Source organism: Danio rerio, chromosome 13 (assembly GCF_052040795.2).
Source record: "Danio rerio strain M-AB ecotype USA chromosome 13, GRCz13ab, whole genome shotgun sequence".
NCBI lineage: Eukaryota > Metazoa > Chordata > Actinopteri > Cypriniformes > Danionidae > Danio > Danio rerio.
This window is the reverse complement of record NC_141033.1, coordinates 39,941,508-39,958,759: the sequence shown is the minus strand read 5'-3', so window position 1 is coordinate 39,958,759 and position 17,252 is coordinate 39,941,508. Positions and strand designations below refer to the sequence as shown.

The window sequence follows — 17,252 nt, the reverse complement described above, 5'->3', positions numbered from 1 at the left end:
GACCAAAGCCAGCAATGTGGTGTGAAAACGACCCAAAGACGGCAGAAAATGCTACAATGTATCATTTATTGCCCTTGGTCCGGACTAAATGAAGCGAACTACAGGTGTGAAAGCACCCTAAAAGTCTCAGCAACCTCCGGTTCATGCAGAATTTAATATTTATATCTTTATTGCCATCTCTTTTTTTAAAGGAACTCTCTAGTTTTTTTGTAAATACGTTTATTTAAATTTTTGCTAGAATTTTTTTTAATCTGATCTCTGTGTTAGGGTTCTCAGGAGGGATGAGAGAGCAAGAACTCAAATGCAACAGAAGATGGGTTTATTAATAATACAAATAAAACAAAAAGTCAACAAAAACCACCCCAAGGGGGGCAAAACATCACTAAAACACAAAGAGGCAAACAAACTTGGCTGGGCAGGGCTGACAGGGCAAGACATGACAAGGCCAGACTGGAAGAAACACATAATGAATCATGTATGAAGGACATCTGATGAACTGGCACTGAACAGTTACAATAAATTCATCTTTATTTGTAGAGCACTTTTACAATGTAGATTGTGTCAAAGCAGCCTCACATATACGATTATAGTGAATTGAAACAGTGTCAGTTCAGTTTTCAAAGTTTAACTTCAGTTCAGTGTGGTTTAATATTCACTGCTGAGAGTCCAAACATAGACAAGAGGGAGCTATAAGGAGAAAGAATTAACAAACACACAGGTGAACTGAATAAACTAATAATGGGTTAACAAGGAGGGTGGGACTAGACAGGAGAGCATCTGACACAAAGAAACAACACAAGCCATGTGCTCACGTAAAACAGGAATAGAATATGCAGCCAATGAGGGAACTCGTTAACTACAAGGTTCACATAAACAAACACTAAAGCACACGGTGGAAATAAATGAAACACGGTGAAAATAAATAAAATGAAAATAAATGATTTCCCGGTGGGCCGGTCCGTTTTTTGGCTGCGAGGGCCGGTGTCCTTAGCTGCGTGCTCTTAGCAGTCGCACTTTTTTCATTTATTTATTTATTTATTTGACCATAGCCTCACTCTTTTTATTCATTAATTTGCTGCAGCTCCGCTCTTTTTATTTATTTTCTCGCAAAATGCAGCCTGCAGGTTAATGATGAAGTTATTATCATTCGACTCCCCAACAGCAGCACTTTGGTGAATATAAGAATTAGAATAATTAATATTAATGAATATTACACCTGCTCAATGAAAATCAGATGATTCAATACATTAATAAATCTGACATAACCTGATCAGAAATCTAAAAAGGGGAGAAAAAGATTAAGCCATCAATAGAACGACGCCGCTGACCTGAGTTTAAACCTCACCTGAGTAATTTTTTTTTTTTTTTCATTTTTAGTGTTAAGACATATAATACTGTTGTGTTACTTATGCAGGTGTACTTTTGTGTGATCACCATTACAAAGGACTGGATATCTATAAAGAATTTTGCTCAGAATATATATTCAGAGATTGCAGGAAAGGACATTGTGATGTTTGAAAGAATAGTGCTGGAGATTTAGCTACCCTTTAATGTTCTCATAGTTATGAAAAACATTTGAAGTTCTCAAGCAGCTGTGTCCTTAAAAAAACATGATAGTGTCATAAAAAAACTAAATTGGAAATGACCTTATTTTAATATAGTCAGTCGTGAGCTGAGGTGGGCCGGTCTAAGGCTTGAAACTCCAGGGCTGAAAAGGAGTCACACTCCGGCCCTGTTTACCATGCACTCACACCGTGCATGTTCCAATCCTTGTGCCAACTTAATTTGAAACCAAAACCAACAAAACCAAGACGATGAGAAAAGAACTGCATGCTGCGGACAAAACAACACACACCAGGACGAGAACGCACATCCCGAGCACACCCGGATCTCGCGTGTCTGTGTCAAGTGGGAGCATACATGGCCAGCATAAGCATGGCCAAGACGGCGCTCATGTAAAGGTGAAGACAGACAGAAAATATAAATGCTTGACATGAGAAAACTCAAACCGAGCACCACATACTAGTCAAGACAGGACTAGTGTCTGAACTGGGAGCACTTTTAGCTTAGCTTAAACTAAATCATTGAATCTGATTAGATCATTAGCATCTCGTTCAATTTCTAAAAAGAGTTTAAATAATTTTCCTATATTTAAATCTTGAATATTTTGTAGTTTTATTGTGAAATTGGACTGACCAAAATGAAAGTTGGTATTTTCTAGGTCAATATAGTTAGTAACTAAACTCTCACACTCTGATTCTGCTAATGGTCTAATCTGATTCAATGGCCAATGCTTAGCTAAGCTAGAAGTGCTCACGCCAGACCCGGAGCTTGGCTGAATGGATTTAAAAATGGTAAAACTCAACTGTTTAACTCAAGGGGAGTTGAAAAGTGCGGCCAAAGCGGTGCTTCAAAAGTGGTGCTCCTTTCAATTTCATTTGCAAATTTGGCTTTTAAGTTCGTTAGTTCGTTTCTAGCCCACATCATGAATGGAATTTAAACACATTTAAACACTTTTAATGTGTTTAATGAAAATCAGATTTATTTATCACCAATGGATTTAGATTCTTTTAGTTTAATTTGTAGGCTTGTTAAAGAAGAATGTTTTGTACTGTTCTCTAAGATCCACTAATCATGTAACTATACCAAGATATTTACAGTACATCAAAATCCATCATCATATAGAAGTGATGGGATATTTTCTGTTCTCCATTACTGTAAAGTTGCATAGATTTATGCAGGAAGTTAGACTGGAATTACTGAAAACTCATTTATCAGGTTTTTTTTAGACAAAAATGGTTAACTTATTGTACATTTAAAAACATTGTTGATGTTTAAGCCTAACTCTAATATCCAAAAGAAAAGAAACTCTCTTTATTCTCATGTCTCTCTCTGTTTTTTTCCTGTTTCTGTCTATTTATGTCTTCTTTAACTCAGTACTTGTGTCTTTCTCTCCAAGTCTTTCTCTGGTCGCAGTCATTTTTCTTATACTGGACAATTTCTTGATCATTTCTCTGGCTTTTTTGTTGTCCTTTTTCATGTCCTCGTGTTCCATCCACCTGGCTTTCTTCTGTGTTCCCACTCTTCCCTTAGTGGTTGTGAGTGGAAGTATTTGGAAAGCTATTTCAGGGAGAGTTGCCATAGAGACAGGGAGCGGAGATACAGTGGTAACACATGAGAGAGGCAATAAACCCAGAAGCAGAAGTTTACATTGTACATGAACAGACAGAGAAAAGTCCTGTGATGGTCTAAAAAGATTTACAGATCATCACTCGCATAGCTAACCTAAAGATAACCCCTGTACCTTTCCAATATAAAAAGAATGGAACTGCCTTTGACTACCACGTAATTAGTGCTACATGTATTAAAGAAATTAAACAATAAATGTAAATTAATGATAAACGATGATTAATTAATGATTAATAAATAAATGATAAATGTTTTCAAAGTGTTTGTCTTTCAGTAGTTTCTATAATTAATATCACACTAAAATCACAGTTTTACAATATCGATTTAAAATTTTTGTGATGAAAAGATGTTATTTTACAGTTTTTCTTAGTCGCTTTGGTGCATTTCTCACTACACTATTTACATTTGCACAACAGGTCATGCATTTCTCAAAACAATTATTCATTTGTGCACATCCTAGTAGCAGTTTCTCATTCTTTTCAACAAATTGTGAATGCTTTTGGACATGCATCAATTGCTTTCCTACAACTCTCTGCTATTTTTAACATTATCGTTTGCTTATGTCATGTCAGTCAAAATGAACTTAACTTGTAAATGCTGAATAGTCATTCCATATAAAACGAATAGTCCTCATTTCATTACTTGAGTCATTACATACAAAAATGTTGAACTTGTTGTCAAAATTTGTCAAGCTAATTTTTTAAACAAATTTAAATCTTTATTTTCCTGAAAATGTCTTTAAAATTGATCAATTTGATGAATGATTTACAGACCTGTGTGCGTTGTAGGTTCAGTTCCAATATGTACTGCAATATTGTTTACAGTTGTGCACAGCTCTACCTAAAGGGAGTTTATGTTTGTTGTAAATAAGGGTGTATTTATTCTTTTGCACAATGCTGGGAATAAATTAGGATTGCAAAGAGCAAATGCAGTAAAACTGTAAAACATACATATTCAGTGTCTTGTACTTACATACCTCACTAAATGCAGTGATGTCTAACCTTACTGTAGTTTTCAAACGGCTGTGCAAATAGTATATAGTGCTGTCTTGAGCATTTTCAGAAGGTTTTACCAACATCTGACTTTTATGCATTGAAAAAATGTACAAAGTAAACTTTTATGATGAAAACATGACTAAGCCATTTGACTATCTTGTTCATAAACAATGGTGTCAGGACTTTTCATTTTGATAATACTGACACTTTGATTGACATTAATAATGCTTTTGAGGAATAAACTATCCATTTTGAGCATGTGATGCTCTTTTGCAGGTTATCAGCTAGGTTTTGCAGTTTGTACTAATTGTTTTGAGAAAATCATTAAATGTTGTGCAAAAATGCACCAGTGTTGTGAGAAATGCACCAAAGCGACTGAGAAAAACTGTAATCAGTTTTGCATTGCAAAAGTGCAGTTTATGAAATGTTTGAACTTTGAAGCAACAACAACTGTACTTTTCAGATATTGCATATTAGGACATTTGTACATTTGAACAATTTGTTTATTTTAACCCAACAAAATACTGTTTATCATTTAATTTCAAACAATAGATAGATAGATAGATAGATAGATAGATAGATGGATGGATGGATGGATGGATGGATGGATGGATGGATGGATGGATGGATGGATGGATGGATGGATGGATGGATGGATGGATGGATGGATGGATGGATGGATAGATGGATGGATGGATAGATAGATAGATAGGTGGATAGATAGATAGGTGGATAGATAGATAGATAGATAGATAGATAGATAGATAGATAGATAGATAGATAGATAGATAGATAGATAGATAGATAGATAGATAGATAGATAGATAGATAGATAGATAGATAGATAGATAGATAGATAGATAGATGGACATGCAGATAGAAAGACATACAGAGAGATGGATGGATGAATGGATGGATGGATAGATAGATGCATAGAATTGTTTTAAATGTTTATACTTTTATATTATAATTTTTTTAATGTAATTTTTATAATTTTTTTTGTTGAACCGTTGAACCAAATTTAGATTGTTTTGTTGTATTGTTTATTAATATTGTAACATCTTAACCAGATTTTCTTTCTCATTTCCAATCTGAAATGATCAATGTCTTCTATGTTTCCCCTTGTGCTCTACAGCTCTCCTTTATGCCACTATCTTCGGTAATGTGACCACAATTTTCCAGCAGATGTATGCGAACACCAACCGTTACCATGAAATGCTGAATAACGTGCGGGATTTCCTCAAGCTTTACCAAGTGCCCAAAGGCCTCAGTGAGAGAGTGATGGACTACATCGTCTCCACATGGTCCATGTCTAAAGGCATCGACACAGAGAAGGTGAAACTGAAGCATGTCTAAAGTTTTTGATAGTATTTTTGTAGAGTACTAAGGTGTGAATTAATCTTTGCCCAGGTGCTCTCCATCTGCCCTAAAGACATGCGGGCAGACATCTGTGTGCACCTAAACAGGAAAGTGTTTAATGAGCATCCAGCATTCCGACTGGCCAGTGACGGATGTTTGCGATCATTGGCCGTGGAGTTTCAGATGATACACTCTGCCCCCGGTGACCTCATCTTCCATGCGGGGGAAAGTGTGGACTTGCTCTGCTTCGTGGTGTCAGGGTCACTGGAGGTCATCCAGGATGACGAGGTCATCGCTATATTGGGTTAGTCATTCATTTTCCTTCAGTTAAGTCTCTATTTCAGAGGTCGCCACAGCGGAATGAATCGCCAACTATTCCAGCATAGGTTTTACGTAGCAGATGCAGCCGCAGCCGCAGCCGCAACCCAGTTTTGAGAAACACCCATACACATTCATTCACACACACACACACACACACACACACGCACACACACGCACACACACGCACACACACAAGCTATGGACATTGTAGTTTGTTCAATTTACCTATAGCCCATGTCTTTGGACTGTGGGGGAAACCGGAGCACCCGGAGAAAACCCACGCCAACACAGGGAAAACATGAAAAGAGACCACACAGAAATGCCAACTGGCCCAGCCGGTATTTGAACCAGAAACTTTCTTGCTGTGAGGTGACAGTGCTAACCACTGAGCCACCTTGCCGTCTGGGTTAGTTATCTTTTTTTTTGTAAGGCACAGTATGTAATTGTAGCCACTAGAGGGTGTATATTCACATCACACAAAGGCATAGTTTGATGACGCTGTGACTGAGTGTGGAATCATAGGAGTTGTGGTCTTCACTACATCCTATGAGAAATCATGTCCATGGATGAGCTGAAGTATTCAAACATTATTATCATGGTAGTATAAAGCAAAGCGAGGCTAAAAGCTGCTGATTTGAAACAAAAGCACTGAAGCAATTGCTGATGAAAGATGAGTGTGACGTAAAATGAAGGAAGCAGAGCTTTTATTTTGTCATAGTCTGATAAAACGCACAACATATTAAAGCTTCTTTGGTCCCTGTTTTCTATAAAACCAAACTGGAAATCAAGAGTGCCAGACCTCATTTGTCAGAGCCACTCCATTCTTGTAAATACTGTTTCAGTGGCAGATTCCAGACACTAGTTCTGTCTTGTCCTGTATGTTGTGTTCGGCTCGGGTTTTCTCGTCTTCATAACCGGACTTAGGCCATGTGCACTCCCGCTTGATGCGCTGCATGTGTTTTTTCTTTGTGCCGTGTGCTCTCCTGTCTAGTGTCTAGTCCCACCCTCCTTGTTAACCCATTATTAGTTAGTCCTGTTCACCTGTCTGTTTGTTAATTATTTCTGCTTATATTCTCCTCATGTCTACTGTCTTGTGCCAGCTCGTCATTGTTTATACACCTGTCCTGTCGTGTTTTCCAGTCCTGATCCCTGCCAGACAACCTGCCAAGTCAAGTTTGTTTGTTTGTTTATTTGTTTTATTAATGTTTCCCCCCTCAGGATAATTTATTTTGCTGTTTATTTAATTTTACTATTAATTAATTGATTACTAATTATTTTATCCATAATTTATTTCTGGACTTGAGTGCTCATGCTTTTCCCTAACACCGAACGGGACATCATTAGCATGACGGCTCAAAATATGATCACTGTCACTAGTTTACATTTATTCATTCATTAATTTTACTACGGCTTAGTCCTTTATTTATCAGGGGTTGCCACAGTGGAATGAACCAGCAATTATTCCAGCATATTTTTTTAAGCAGCGGATGCCGCAACCCAGTACTGGGAAACACCCATATAATCTCACATTCAAACATAAACTACAGCTAATTTTATTTACCCAATTCACCTATAGCGCATGTCTTTGGACTGTAGGGTAAACCGAAGCACCCGGAGGAAACCCACATGAACATGGGGAGAACCTGCAAACTCCTCACAGAAATGCCAACTGATCTAACCGGGACTCAAACCAGTGACCATCTTGCTGTGAGGCGATAGTGCTAACCACTGAGCCTCCATGCCACCTTCAAAACATTTAGTTTAAGGAAATTACATGCATCAGCAGAATATATAACAATATTCTAGTGGTTTATGATCTTTTATTGAAGAAAACCTTATACATTGTGCCTTTTAGTGCTCATTTTATGCAATTTAAAACATTCCTCCTTTAGTTTTGCAGCCATTTTGGAACTTATTGTAACAATAAATTGTCATGCATCCAAGCTCAAAAAACATTCTTTTTTCATGAGATACATTTAAAATCAGTGCATTTCACAAATGGAAATTATTTTGAAAATTCGTTCCTTGTAAACATCTTTGCCTCCTCTGTTATGATTGGTCATACGCCATAGTAATTTCTATACTGCTTACAGTGAAACACACGATATTAAACACTGTAGAGTAATGATTTGTTGATTTGATATAGTAAAATTAAAAAGATTGATTTTTCTAAATCAGTTTAAGCCTGCATTCAGCGATGAAATGTAAGCAGGGCGTGACATTAACTTTTTTCATCACCAGCCACTGTGGCTAAAAGTTTTCCACTATTACTAGCCAGATCACCAGTTAACTAACCTTTGCATAAGACATATTCAAACAATTTAAAGGATGATAATTTAACCATATTAGCAAAAAACAAACAAAAAAACATTTCGTGTGTCATAATAAAAGAGTGATCGTGCACACGGTTAATGTTAGGTATATTAATAATCTGTTCAAATAATAGTTAAAGCAAAAGCGGCAACAAAAAAAATCTTGTACTGTAAGCGTGATCATCCTCTTATTTGGTATTTACCTGTTTTCTTTTGCTCGCACAAACAGTTGTTTTTTTCAGTTGTACTGCTTCTTGATTTTAAGATTACATTTGCATGCATATTGACAAACTGTCTTAAACTAAAATTCTAATCTTTAGCAACGAGCCAGTGCTAGAAATTTAAAAATTATTTTCAACCAGCCAATGTGGCTAGTGTGAGCAGCTGTCTAACCCGCCACAGCTGAAGTCTACCTGCATTTGGTGGGTAAGCGAGTGTTAATGTCAAGCCCTGATTGTAAGAATTAGTTGATCAGTACGAACCTCTATCGCAAGTGATATATGATTAGGATTTTTCAATTGTTTAGTTATTGCTTAGTTTGTGGTTCATTATGAAATATTGTATGTGGAAGTTAATTCAAACTCTGCATGGCACCTAATTACTGTGAGTAAAAGTGCAGAGGTCCTTGTGGAATTTAAATTTGTCTTGACAATAATGCTTCTCCGCATAATGCTAACAATATATACCAGCTCCAGAATTTGGATACGGGTCAGTGTAGATGTTGTTTGCTGGCATCCAATAAAGAGGATTGGATGGCATTATGCAAATTATATAAACGAAACCACAATTCCTGATGACATGCTCCAGTGGTTCAGAAGACAGTAACTTTATTTATCATGCACTTTGATCTTTAAAACTTTTCAGATCTCTTACATTCACAAACAGCCACATTATACACGACATTGAGGGTAGTATATATAAAAAAAGAAAATAAATAATAAAACTCTAGAAAAACCTTTTAAAAAGAGATTTGTGACACCATAGAACAAATCCAGCACATGGTTCTCCAGTATAAAATAAATTCTGCCATCATTAATGTGATTTTCATTGGATCTCCAGCTTTCAGACTGACGTCCTTTTCAAACAGCGTCTCACTTTCATACTTTCAATTCCATTAGATTATGATTCTTGCTTGAGTCGTCATAGTGACGAAACCACACAACGAAATAAATCATTAATCTCTAATGGCCGCTAAGTTGGGGCCTTGTTTTTTCTCCAGCTCAGCAGGAGGCCTGGACCCACAGTGTTTCTTTGAGCTCAGGAGAGAGTGGTGGGTGTCTGGGCAGAGCAAGATGGGCTCCAGGGGAGATGAGTTAGCAAAGTGTAGAGCTTAGCAGCTCTGCAGGAGACTGAATGAGAAGAAATTAAATCATTAGTCACAGTTGCTGTATCTTTTTGGCTCACATGTTCTCAAAACAATTTTTGCTGGAGCATATTCACCAGAAGTGTTGTAAAGAAAAATATTACTTAGAGCTAAGTGTTTACTAGATAGGATTGTTCAACCAAAAGGAAAATGGTGGCATCATACCGAGAGTAAACATGCATACCTATAGCAAATCACACCTATAGTCATATCTATACAGCGTACCTAAAGCAAACATGGTGCTAACCAATAGGGGGGGGGGGGGGGGGTATTTAATTCTCTGAAAATTGACGAACTGATAAAAATGTATACAAAAATGCAATGTACTGTTAATTGTTTTCAGTGTTGTACAAGCTAAAATGTAGTGAGTTAAGCTATTAGTTACTTAAAATGTAGCATACTGTAACTACACTAAATGCTACCTCCTGAGAAATGTAGCAAGCTAAGCTTCATGACAGTAGTAGTTTAGCTTCCTCTAAGCAGTTTTTTTTCCATTTGTTAAATTGAAGCAACTTCAATCCAGGTCAGTTTTGTCTTAGCGATCAATAAAACTGTCAATTAAAGATATGTGGCATAATTGTTAAGTTCAGCTATTTACTGAAATTAAAAGGCTTTCTCAAACTGAAACACATTTTACGAGACGGCAAAAACAAAAAACACAGCAAATTAATTCAATTACTTACCTATAGTATTGTTCAAAAACCACAGTATATTTTAAATACTGTGTTTACATTAAACTATTTTATTTTTTTGGGCACATTTGCAGAACAATCAGTGAATAAATCTAAAACCAGTTCAATTCTAACAAGATCACCGCATCAGAATTAACTTTAAGACATGTACTTTGAGGTGCGGTCCTGCTTCTGCTTCTTTGTGTTAGCCCAATGATTGATTGGCAGCGTCCCCAACCGGAGTAAGAGGTGGCAGTGAAGCCACATTTCCACTGCATACGACAAATGGCAAGCGTCAGACCGGCAGTCATTCATTTCCAATGGAGAGTAGTCCAGGAGCTGGCCAGGAGTTTCAGACATCTTTGTATGCGATCCGAGCTACGTATCCGTTAAAATATTTGAACTCCTGCGAATAGACCTTGTGTGACCTGTCAACCAGATCTGATGTATTCTGGTGTTGTCCAAGCAGGTCCGTGCGCCCAAAACAAAGATTGCACTTTATTTAGGACACCATAAGAATCAGCTTCTCTCCCATGGTGCACGACAACACTGAAAATTCTGTGCGACTGCCACAAAGGGACGTATTCCAACAGTCTTGCCCAAATGTCATGTGCAGTAAAAAGGCAGCTAAACTCACCAAAAAGTTTGTTTTCGACCACTGTAAAACACGAAGAAGAATTTGTCATTCTCATTATCATATGGATTTACTTTTATTGGCCAGACACCGGCTTCACAGTTACATGAATGGTGGTGGCGTCACTTATTGATCCGCGATCAGTAAATGTAGCTTGTGTGGACACTACTGCGCTACTTACTTAAAATACTAGCTTCGTTATTGAAAAGCTATTTGATTTAGAAAGTAGAATTGCTACCGCCATGTTACTAAGAAATGTAGTTAAGCTCCAGTAAGTTACAGTAGTAGCGTCACTATTTGTACGGACACTACTGCCCAACACTGGTTGTTTTGGATAAAAGCATCTGCCAAATGCAATGCATTCACACTGTATAAATGCCATTTGTATACCGACTGTCTGGTAATTCAAACTTTAATTCATTTATTTATTTATTTTTTGTAACTATGACAAAGAAACCATCTGGTGCATTCACACATGAGCAGTGTACTAAAAAAGGAAAGGTGTTTCTTTTTGTATTTTTTTAAGTTTTGCATACAGAAGACGGTGTTGTCAAACATTCCCTGTTCAAACAGATCCATAAAAACTCCCTTTATATTATTCATGCCAGGCCAGTGTAATGTCCCTTTGTAAAGAAACACTCTGTGTCTATGCAGATACAGTACAGACCATTGGTGTTTTGGTTTGTTTTGTACTTGCAGAATGCCTATGGGATGGACTCACAATGGACTTTAACAGAATTGCATGCTGTGTAGACAATAACGGTATTGTTTTCCTATAAAACTGGCACTTTAAATCCATTTTCAAAAGTTTTTGTTGCAATTGTTTGTTTGTGATGACACATTTTTGTTTTTAGTAGGAACTATCCTTTTTGTTTGCATTAAGAGCTTTATTGTCTATTTCATATTTGCCCGTTTGCATATTGCGATAATATCCTCTTCTTATGCACACTATAAAATCATATATAAATAAATAATAATACAGTATACATCCTGAGGGTATGGGATCGGCTGTCCCCAAGGCAACTGAGTACCATGGTAACGTCTGACTCCTTGAAGACTATGTGTGGCAGCTTTGCATTTCTGTCTAAGATCAACTGTAAATCCCCACAGCCTCTTCAGGGTGCTATGATTGTCTTCAAACTCTCAGTAGGGCCCTTGACAAAGTCTCCACAGACCAAATCTGCTGCACACAGTCTGTTTGATTCAAAATAAACACCAAATTTTGAACCCAAGTAATGTTTAAATGAAGCTTGTGAATCAATACGACTTAACGTTCTTATATACGATATACGATATATATATATATATATATATATATGTGTGTGTGTGTGTGTGTGTGTGTTTAATGTATTTTGTAATTTAACAACTGTTGTATTCAGTATACAATCTGTTAATAGAGTTGACATGATTGTTTTTTGCATTGTTGACATCTGAACAATGGTTTTCAGGAAAAGAGGATTTTTCGGTTTTGCTTTGAATAGTTAATGAGAGCGCATGTGTGCATGCATTACAAGCAGCTGCTAATTGTGCTTTAATTGGTCTGGCATGTGCAGCCAATTAAATATGTTTTGATACTAGAAATAAATGTATAATTGGCAGGACAAACACCTGCGAACTAGATGGTGAGATTATGCTGAGCTCAGCTTGAAGCTGTGGTCACACTAGAGTTTAAGCATGCTAAATTGTGTCGTATGCACTGCAAAAAGGGGCGAGATCAAACAAGATGATTAAACATTAACAAAAAGCGAGTGATTGGTCCAAATATTAATTGTCTGTCCAGATAGGTCATGCTTTGATCTTCGATTGGTCTCACACAGTTACATAATTTCGCAGGTCAGAGTTCACCAAGCTTGAACTTTCCAACGCAGCAAACTGGAATCTTGTTGCACAAGCTTGCGTTTCCGATCTGTCGCAGTCATGTGCGTATGAATGGAAATCTATGGGGAGAAAAGTCTAGTGTGATCACAGCTTTACTGAGGGGCGGACATAAGCAAGGTAAGCAGCTGCTTAGGGCCCCGGGGAATTAGGGGCCCCCGACCAATGCCAAGAGGCCTATATTATTCATGTAGCTCTTTTTCAAATATTCTATTGTATGTTGTATAATCTGTCTATAACTGCTAGGATTTTAATGTTAATACTTTTGAAAACTGGGATCCCCCTTTTAATAATGGTACTTTCCTTCCGTACCAACACTAATCAAAACACCTGGGCCAGCTAATCAAGCTCCTTTTAGGCTTTTTAGAAACATCCTTGCAGGTGTGTTTAGGCTAATTTGGAGCTAAAATCTGCAGAACACTAGACCTCCAGGACCAAATTTGGACACCTCTGCTTTTTAACATGCAGATTAATTTTTAAAAAAAAGCTTGTGCCCCATACTTGGAATTGCTCAGGGCCCCCAAAATACTAAGTCTGCCCTTGGGTCCACTACGATATCATATTTTAAACTTTAGTTCATGTGTAATGTAGTGATTAGTAATGGTAATGTGTAAACATAAACGGCATCTCTGAATGTAAAACGCTCAAGTTCAATACAAAGGGAGACATTGGCTTTTACAGAAGTAGCTTAGCAAAGCCTACAGCGAACGAATTTGGGGACTACAAAAAATACATCTAGGTTAGTTTGATTATAAACTATTAGGTAGTGCATTCACCATGCGCAGCGAAGGGGTGCTGTAATGTTAGCTAAAATGCCACCCGAACGCTGCTTTTCCACAGTGATGTCTGTTTCTGTATTTGGGCTTTCAAAGGACACAACACAAAGAGAGAAGTGCTTACAATTGAATTTTTATTATGTTCCAGAGAATTATAAAAATATATAGCTCTAGCATTTGACAAAGGACAGCTTTCAGAATCTCTCTCATTCAGCTAAAAACACTTTAAAGAAGAAGCAACTCCAACTGTAATTGAAGAAGCTTTGGTTTATGAGCCACAACCTGTAAGTATTTTTATTTGTCAAAATTGTTTTATTACATGCATAGTTTCAAGCGTTAACAGTATGTTAAAGCAAAAATGAAAACAAGGATGTAAACAACAGGAAATGCTGTTTGGCACTATTAACAATTTAGCTTTAAATTCATATTTATCCATCAAACCGCTGTAAACACCCACAATCTCCACCAGCGTTGCAGTGTCTCTCTATGCCGCCGCTTTCCCTGTGTTGTACATCTCAAATCAGAACTCGTGAAAAATATTTGAACATATCTTATTACTTGCTTATAACCCAACTTTATTTTTCAGAGCAGGCGTGAGGTTCAGCTGTGTCCTCTTCATTTTCTGTCTGATTCAGCCACAAACCGATATGGCTAACAGCTACTTTGACTGACAGTCATTACACAACAGAGGCAAACTGCATGCATGTGGAGGTGTGATGCTATTCTTGGTGACGTGGAGCTGATCCGCGATTTACAGCACATTATGTTAGCTGACCAATCAGAGCCTCTTGAGGGCGGGCTTTTCCGAGTAACTAGGAAATATTCTAATCATTTTCATGTTAGCTGAGTAGCTGCATATAATTAAAGTAAGGTATATGAAAAAATAACGTGATTTCTCACAAATGAAGCATGAGCACACATTGCCCATGTTAAGTGTATGTTAAGCTGCTTTGACTGAATCTACATTGTAAAAGCTCTATATAAATAAACATGAATAGAATTGAATTGATTTGCGTCATAAACACATTCAAGCCTTAAAATTACATTCTATACCACCCCTTTAAGAAATATCAGCCTGGAAAAAGTTTTTTTTTGAGTCAAACAAAAAGATTTTATTATTTGACAAGGTGCATGTCTGACGTTCTTGTGGGTTTTGCATGTTCAGCACTGCTGCGTCCTATGGAATGAGTGCAGGGTTGGTATCTGAAGGTTGAAGGTCTATTTTGGGTCTCTGGCGCCAGAGATCTGTGGGAAGTGATGGGGAGAGATCAGTATGCATTGATCTTCGGCATCTCAAACGAGTAGAGACAACTAAACTCCTCTCTGATAATACCACATTCATCTAATGCACCAATTATCCTGCTTTCGTACTGTCTCTCTGTGTTTCTTTTTTCTCTTTTTGACGCAGCCTCTCTGTCAGTTCAGAATATGATTGTTAATTAAGGAATGATCCTTGAGCTTTACGTTTATTGTGCTCTGTGCTTGACAATTATGATCTGATTCAGGCAGATAATTTGAGGTCAGCACGAAACGGAAACTTGCTTTATATATTCAGTTGAAGTCAGAATTATTTGCCCTCCTGAATTATTAGCCTCCATGTATATTTTCTATCCCAACTTCTGTTTAACAGAAAGATTTTTTCAACACATTTCTAAATGTAATAGTTTTAATGACTAGTTTCTAATAAGTGATTTCTTTTATCTTTTTTCTTTATCAGAAAAAAAAGATTGCTTAAGGTGGCTGGAATATTGAACTTAAAATCTTTTTTTTATTAAAAACTGTTCTTATTCTAGCCTAAATAAAACAAAAAAGACTTTCTCCAGAAGAAAAAAATATTATAGGAATTACTGTAAAAAAATCCTTGCTCTGTTAAATATAATTGGGGAAATATTTGAAGAAAAAAAAAACTAAATCACTGGAGAACTTATACTGTAACTTTGATTTAAAGTGTATGTGTGTGTATGTATATATATGTATGTTCTTATTTCGCACGAGTGCATTGTCGCGTTAGTTTGTAACTACTGTTTCTAAATGCCAAAATTAAGAAAAAACTAAAATAAAGAGCAGGCACTTTAGTAAAAGCATGCAGAATTGTTACAAAAATCAAACTTGATTGAGGCTAGTGGCTCGGAGGTAAATATAGTTAGCATGAGGAATTTCCTCATTTATTTAATAATATTTAAAAATAACTACAGAAAGCATTGCTTTATAATAACTAATACAGCTTTTTTTACGATTTATAATGAACTTATTACAGTAAAAACAAAAACTCATAAAATCGAACTCTTTACATCTCATTTATAACATAATTGAGTTACACTAGTTTTTGACTTGATATGCTCACCGATGTCTCCTGCATAGTTCTCTCTCCGTCAGACATTATTTACCATAGATTTATTTACAACATTTAATTGAAGCATTTCATTTCAGTTTGCTTTTTTTGTAGCTCAGCGATAAAACAAACAAAAAAAGTTACGTCAAATTAAACATGATAATCTTTTAAAGACTCCATCCTTCTCACTCAGTTCTCAGAGGGGATTATGGGCCAAATTAAAGGTTACAATGTGCCCACTTCGACCCGCAGGCCCTTGTTTAGGGATCTCTTGATTTATTATGGTATATCCTTATTATGTGACATCCAGAATGTGCATTCCTTCATTAAGAAGCGTGAGTGTGTGTGTGTGTGTGTGTGTGTGTGTGTGTGTGTGTGTGTGTGTGTGTGTGTGTGTGTGTGTGTGTGTGTGTGTGTGTGTGTGTGTGTGTGTGTGTGTGTGTGTGTGTGTGTGTGTGTGTGTGTGTGTGTGTGTGCGCGTGCGTGTGTGCTTGCGTGTGTGCTTGCGTGTTTTCTAAACAAGAGAAATTAGATAAGTTGGTTTTTCAGCAACGACTGTAAATAAACAGCCATGCACCAACAAATGCTAATGTTAATTCAAATGAAATTGAAACTTTCAGTAAACAGCCAGTTAAATATAATTTCATATAACATTTCTCACACCACATTGTAAAGGAGCACATATTTAACCTAATTTACATGCAAATTCCAGTACTCACCGGGCTGCAGAAGCACCTTGGCTATTGACTGCCAACATTCTTCTTTTTGTTCTGTCATGTTACAAAGTGATACATCATACAGGCAAGCGTACTGTTGTTATAATTCCACAAAACTTTCTTCCCTTTCATTTGTCAACCTTTCAGCACAGCCCTCTCTTTTTTGTTTTTTATTTTAAATAATGTGTATTGAAGAAAGTCTGTACTTCTGTTGGTCAATGTCACACATGTAGACAGAGTAAAAAATAAAACAAAGAATCTAGTGAAGATTGTCTCCTGACACCCATTTGTTGTTTATGAATTCTCATGGCATCCTACATCAAGCAAATCATGACCACAATCTGAAAAAAAATATATAATCTGAATGGGGCTTAAGACAGCCATTCGAAAGCTCAATCACACTTTATTTGAATGTACAATTATAGTAACAACCCATTACTTGGACTTGCACTCAATAAACTACTAATTAGCTGCGTACTGGTAGTTACTAAGGAAGTAGTTGGGCTTAGGTTTTGGGTAGGATTAGGGTTGTCAAATAAGATCATGCTTTATGTGTGTTAATAAACAGTTAATATCTTAGAAATAGTCAGGTTTTAAGCCTGTTTATATGATGTGAACTGTTTCCTAAACTAAAGTGTTACCAAGAAAAAAGTTCAAGTGGTTCAGCCTGATTGCATTCCAATATCTTTAAGATGTCGTCTGTGTTAGA

General features: G+C 36.7%; 1 protein-coding gene across 2 annotated transcripts in view; it reads left to right on the top strand.

The window, feature by feature from the left end:
• kcnh5b (potassium voltage-gated channel, subfamily H (eag-related), member 5b) overlaps nt 1–17,252 on the top strand; it is an 81,232-nt gene that overhangs the window by 40,779 nt on the left and 23,201 nt on the right. The window contains exons 8-10 of one of the 2 annotated variants that reach the window (XR_015506235.1): nt 5,320–5,519; nt 5,595–7,175; nt 7,320–9,095. Coding sequence is in view for 1 of the 2 variants with exons in the window: in XM_087279639.1 (XP_087135765.1) it covers nt 5,320–5,519; nt 5,595–5,847 (453 nt within the window). In the remaining variant the exon portion in view is untranslated. Of the gene's footprint in view, nt 1–5,319; nt 5,520–5,594; nt 7,176–7,319; nt 9,096–17,252 lie in introns of those variants that run through there. The other variant, XM_087279639.1, reaches the window with a different exon arrangement.